The 6,073-nt window shown below is 37.8% G+C and overlaps 1 protein-coding gene across 1 annotated transcript; it reads left to right on the forward strand.

Moving 5' to 3' along the window:
• Nucleotides 1–3,754: 3,754 nt before the first annotated feature.
• Nucleotides 3,755–4,702, forward strand: LOC109197422 (olfactory receptor 1-like). Its single transcript, XM_019352408.1, has one exon. The coding sequence runs from the start codon at nucleotides 3,755–3,757 to the stop codon at nucleotides 4,700–4,702; it is 948 nt and encodes a 315-aa protein (XP_019207953.1).
• The last annotated feature ends 1,371 nt before the right edge of the window (nucleotides 4,703–6,073 follow it).

Here is a 6,073-nt window from a genome sequence, read left to right on the forward strand (position 1 = left end):
ATAATGTACATTATTTTTCCGTTTCGGGTAACCTTACCTTACCTTTTTTTAACCTCAGGCAGTTCTGGTACACACATTTTTTTGACCCTCTCGCCCCTGCGGGAGGTCTATCCTTCAAGCTTGGGTCCTCTAACAGAGACCTGGGAGCTTGAGGGTCCTGCAGAGTATCTTAGCTGTTCCTAGGATTGTGCTCTTCTGGACAGAGATCTCGAATGTTGTTTCTGGGATCTACTGGAGCCACTCGCCTACCTTAGGAGTCACCGCATCTAGCGCTCCAATTACCACTGGGAGCACTGTTACATCCACCCTACAAATCTTCTCAAACTCTTCTCTGAGCCCTTGGTACTTCTCCAGCTTCTCATGTTCCTTCTTCCTGATGTTGCTGTCATTCCGAACCGCTACATCTATCACTACAGCTGTCTTCATCGGTTTGTCTACCACCACTATGTCCGGTTGGTTAGCCACCACCATTTTTTCTGTCTGTATCTGGAAGTCCCACAGGATCTTAGCTCGGTCATTCTCCACCACCTCCACGCCATATTCAAAACAGATATTTCTGTATGCTATGCCAGCCACTTGGTGATAGCATGCCATGTATGCCCTGCCTGCTAGCATCTTGCACCCTGCTGTTATGTGCTGGATTGTCTCACCTTCCCTCTCTCGTTATCATCTGACTACACTTCTCCAGTCTGAACGATATTCCAGTGTCATTGCTGTACATCCTGGTGGTGTGAATCAATGAATCGATGTCTCGTTCAATCTTGTTATACAGCTTGATGTCATCCATGTAGAGGAGGTGGCTGTCAAGTGCTCCATTCTGTAGTCGGTATCTGTAACCAGTTTTGTTAATGATTTTACTGAGGGGGTTCAGGCCTATGCAGAAAAGCAGTGGGGACAGAGCATCTCCTTGGTAGATCCTGCACTTGATGGTTACTTGTGCTATTGGCTTGAAGTTGTCCTCTAGTGTTGTCTGCCACATCCCAATTGAATTCCAGATGATTAGGGATCTGTTGATCTTGTATAGTTCTAGGCATTCCAGAATCCAGGAGTGGGGCATCGAGTCACAGGCCTTCTTGTAATCAATCCACACAGTGCACAGGTTGGTCAGCCTAGTCTTGCAGTCTTGGGTGACTGCTCTGTCTACCAGTAGCTAGTGTTTTGCACCTCTGGTATTCTTGCAATTCCTTTCTGTGCCCCACTCATGTATTGAGGCATGTGCCTAGTCATCTTAGCCTTTATGATGCCTGACAGGACCTTCCACGTGGTACTGAGGCAGATTATTGGTTGGTATTTGGATTGGAACGGTCCCTTCTGGAGATCCTTGAGGATCAGTACTGTCCGGCCTTCGGTTAGCCATTCTGGGTGTCTCTCATCAACTAGAAGCTGCTTCATGTGTGCTGCCAGACACTTGTGGAGTGCAGTCAGCTTTTTCAGCCAGTAGGCGTTGTCCCTGTCACAGTCTGGTGCTGTCCCATGTTCAATGCTGCCTATTTTTCGTTTCTATACTGCTACTATACTACAGAATTGCCCTGCTTACTTACCTTGCAGCATTTGCCCAACAAGTGAAGCAAATAATAATAGGAAATCCAGCTTCTGTTAAAGATTTGGTTCTTTTGGCTCAGCTCCCTTAATAGAACTGGCTCTCACAGCTTCCGAATGGTTATACTTTCAGTATTAACTTCATTTTTTTATTTTTGTTTTTATGCATTTTCTACTACTGGAGAGAATATACATAGGGTTTAAGGCCTTGACAAAAGTTTGATATGTTTTGTATTTCACAATCAAAATGTTTAAATGTCACTATCTATCATCTTAGCCAGCTCCTCATCAACACTTATTTATTTGGCTGTGGTCATATGTTTTAGAACAAATGCGCTTCTTTTGGTTTGAGTTGCAGAAGTCTGTGGTATACTTGGAGTTTTTCACAAGATAGTAGATGCTAAAGCAGAAGTACTTGGCTCACAACAGGATACTTTTATAGGGTCAGTCGATGGCAGCTAGAGGAGCGAGGGGAAGGTCTACTCCAGCTTCGTAGTAATCTGTGCAGGTTTATTATTGACTGCACTTAGTTTTGTAGTCTCCAACATCATTGAAATGCCACCAGTGCCGTCAGTGATAATGGAGACTACAAATGTCACTCATTTCCCCATCTCTCTGTTCCTCTTTGTACCTGGTCCGTACCACTACACTTGCTGTCTTTCGGGGGTCTGCCCGCTGTGTTCATCAAAGTAAACTCCCATTCCTGCCTGCACGACAGCAGGTGAAGATTCAGCTCTCTTGACAGGAGTCAGATCTTCATATTCCCTAAGAAGAATTGTCTCTTAGACCAGGCACTAACTGAACACAAACAGTTTGTGTATTTGCTGAGATTTGTTGAACTGATAGAAACTTTATATTTTAAATTAGCTGCTAATTTAAAAAAAACAACTCCTTTTTTTGCTTGCTCCTCCTCTTTAGGACTAGCTAGATGATGTTCATGCACCGCAACCACAGCTCACGGACATCTGGACTAGTTCAGGTGTTGTACCAATAAACATCAGCCCACATTACCCCTGACCATGTCACTGTAAGTAATGCATAAATGATATGACTTTGCCTCTTTCATTTCTTTACGATAACCTCTGGTGACTAATACACCAACAGGGCTGCCTTTCATGTGTTACTGTTCAAGCTAAAATTGCTTTGATGTTTGAAGGTGTTTAGAGCTGGGAAATAAAAACTTCCATCACATGTCTCAAATGAAAAGTAATAATCCTGTAGAAAATACAAGTTGTCAGAAAAATAAATGCTCAAGTAAAGAACTTAATTTGTACTTTATTACTTCCCACTGCAGGGAATCACACTAGGAGCACTAGAAGCACAAGCTCTCCACAGTGATTCTCTTTTTACTGTCATCCACATCACATTGGCCCAAGGTAAGTGTTTGTGACTCTTTGACTAGCCTCACTTCTAACACATAAGAAGACAGAGGATAAACGCCATAAAAATAACAACACTTTTCCATATTGTGTATAATAAGATTGTTTATCTTGGCACATCAAAAAGTAAAACACTGGTGTAATTTCAGGCCTCTGGGTTTATTTAAATTCTGTTCTTGCTATAATCTGCATTGGTGGTTGTAAATGAGTTCCTTTGTGGATGAGGATGATCCAAGAACTTACCACATAACAACTGTTCACTCTGTGAACATACAACCAAGAGCCTTTTTAGGTCATTTAGACTATAAATCTAAAAAAGAAAACTTATGACAAGTTGGATATTTGTAATGCACAAGCTTGATGTCCTTTATTAATTAAGGTTTTATTATTATTATTTAGTATTGTGGTTATCCAAAGCCAGGATACACTCAACAATAAAATCTTGCTACATTATAAAAATTTTATACTAGATTATTAGAAGTTGGCTGATCATTGTCATTGTTAGCGGCAACCTATGATCCATTAGTTGTAAATACTAAAGCCTCAAGTAAAAGAGGCTGATGATGACGATCCATGATGTAAGCGACTTTCACAGTTCAGCTCCCTTAACGATGAAGCAAACCAATAAAACTCTTCTTCAATCCACATACATATGATTCACTATATGCATTTGATTAAAGAGTGTACTTGCATTTGAAGTTCAGATATCTTTAAAAGAATAATACAGACAACACAGGTTGCATGTTAGTGCAATTTAGATTTTTTTTCTTCATGTAAACTGGTTATGCTGCTATATATCTGTTTTATTGTTAAAGGATTTTTATCTTTTTTAATTCATGGATGAGGAGTTAAATACCACCTATGTAACTCTAGATGGATACATTGAAGTTAACAAGTACAGATATGTTTATTTTTGTATTATCTTTACATTATACATTATAATAATCTGCAGTAATTCTACCATCGTGTACGTGATCTGGATTCATAAAAATCTTCATGAGCCTATGTACATTTTCATTGCAGCTTTGCTACTGAACTGTCTCCTTTACAGCACAACTATTTACCCAAAACTTCTGATTGACTTTTTATCTGAAAAACAAGTCATAACATATTCAGCCTGTCTCTTTCAGTTTTTTATGTTTTACACTTTAGGCAGTTCGGAGTTCTTTCTCTTGGCAGCCATGGCCTATGACAGATATGTGGCTATTTGTAAACCTCTTGAATATCCAACTATCATGAACAAAACCACTGTGAGCATTTTCCTGGTTGTATCTTGGCTTATACCTGCTTTTCATGTTGCAGTCCAAGCAATAGGGAGTGCTGAAGCAACACTGTGTAACTTTAATTTAAAGGGAATATTTTGTAATAATGCAGTTTACACTCTTCAGTGTGTAAGGTCAAGATTAATTATTGTATTTGGAGTGGTTGCTTTAATAGATCTTACAATACTTCCTCTGCTCTTCATAGTTTTCACTTATACAAACATTTTTATCATCTCATATCAAAGTTGTAAAGAAATTAGGAAGAAAGCTGCAGAGACCTGTTTACCCCACCTGTTAGTTTTAATCAGTATTTCCTGTCTAAGTATCTATGATATATGCATAGCTCGAGTGGAATCAGATTTTCCAAAAATTGCTCGATTGCTAATGACATTACAAATAGTGCTCTATCATCCATTGTTTAATCCATTCATTTATGGGCTCAAAATGAAGGAAATTTCTAAACAGCTAAAAAGATTCTTTTGTCATGCCAGAATCATTACGTGTATTAACTATGAATGCTAATGTGCCGTAATTCATTATGTAATCAGTTTGTCGAAGTTACTGAAAACACTTTTCATTTAACATAATCAAAAAGTAAAACATAAAAATGTCATTTTTACTCATTTAATTATTCATAAATTATTGCAATTATTTGCCGTAGATATAGTCCATATCCAAGTCCATATTGATAATAGGACAAACATGTTCTACTTTTATTTTGTAGATATACTACTCCTCAACATGTTTTTCTGTAGTTTCTAATAATTACAAGTCTAACAGAGTAATCAATCTTTTTAAAGAAAACATATTTAAGCAAAATAAATGACATTAGTTTTAATCCATTTCACACAATTCTTTTTTTATTTTTATTTTTTAAATTGTATGTCGCTGTACTCAGTACAATGCTCATGTAAATGGGATGCAATACCTACAGTTTCAGAGCTATAGACTTTTGGTAAGTCACAACCTAAGAGCTTTTGGAGAAGCAATTAATGAAAAATGTATGCAGTTGTCTTAACATATCCATTCTGCCATAGGTAAAATAATAGGTAATAAATCAATTTTCAGATTAATGTTTTTAAACTTTTGTATTTCCTTATTTTTACATTATTACTGATTCTTATTTACCGTATGCTATAAGTGGAACATAGATTATCCACTGAAGGAATAAGTGGATAAGTCACTGTTGCATAAGGTCCTGCATCTTCACCACTTGTCACATTTTATCAGTCATTGTGAGTTATTAACCAAACAGATGTATGTAGAAAAATCCAAATTACAAAAAAATTGGGACACCGTGTAACATGAAAATGAAAAAAGATGTGAAAAAAACAAGAATGAAAAAAAAAAGTAAAAAATTGCTCTCATAAACCCATCTTTTATTCACAATAGAACATTAAAAACATATCAAATGTTTTGAAATGAAAGTTCAATATTTTACCATTTCATGAAAAATATTAACACCACTACAGACAGATAGGTTCTAGAATCTAACTTCACAACATGTAATTAAATTATATAAATAATTAGTAAAACAAATGAAACTTCTAAACTCAATCTTAAGTTCTTTTGTCAAATCTAACTATAATGAATATATCATTGGGAAAAGTAGATGAAAATTATAATGTTTTTTTCATGAAATGGCATCTTTGTCATTACTTCTGTTGTTGCAGGGTGGGTTCAAAATCTTCCCTATGGTCAGTGTTGAGGAGTAACAGAATACATGTTGGGCCTTGGGGGTTTGGGTCCTGGTTGGTGTGTCGCCGGGGTTGTGGGCGGGTGGGTACATGGGGGCTAAGCCCTGGTACGGGGGCCGCCAGTGCATCGAGCCACCTGAGGGGCTCTTCAACTGGTGGGGGAGGCTGTTACATCTTGCAGGAGGTCTCCTCTCTC

The sequence above is a fragment of the Oreochromis niloticus genome, linkage group LG16 (genome assembly GCF_001858045.2).
Source record: "Oreochromis niloticus isolate F11D_XX linkage group LG16, O_niloticus_UMD_NMBU, whole genome shotgun sequence".
NCBI lineage: Eukaryota > Metazoa > Chordata > Actinopteri > Cichliformes > Cichlidae > Oreochromis > Oreochromis niloticus.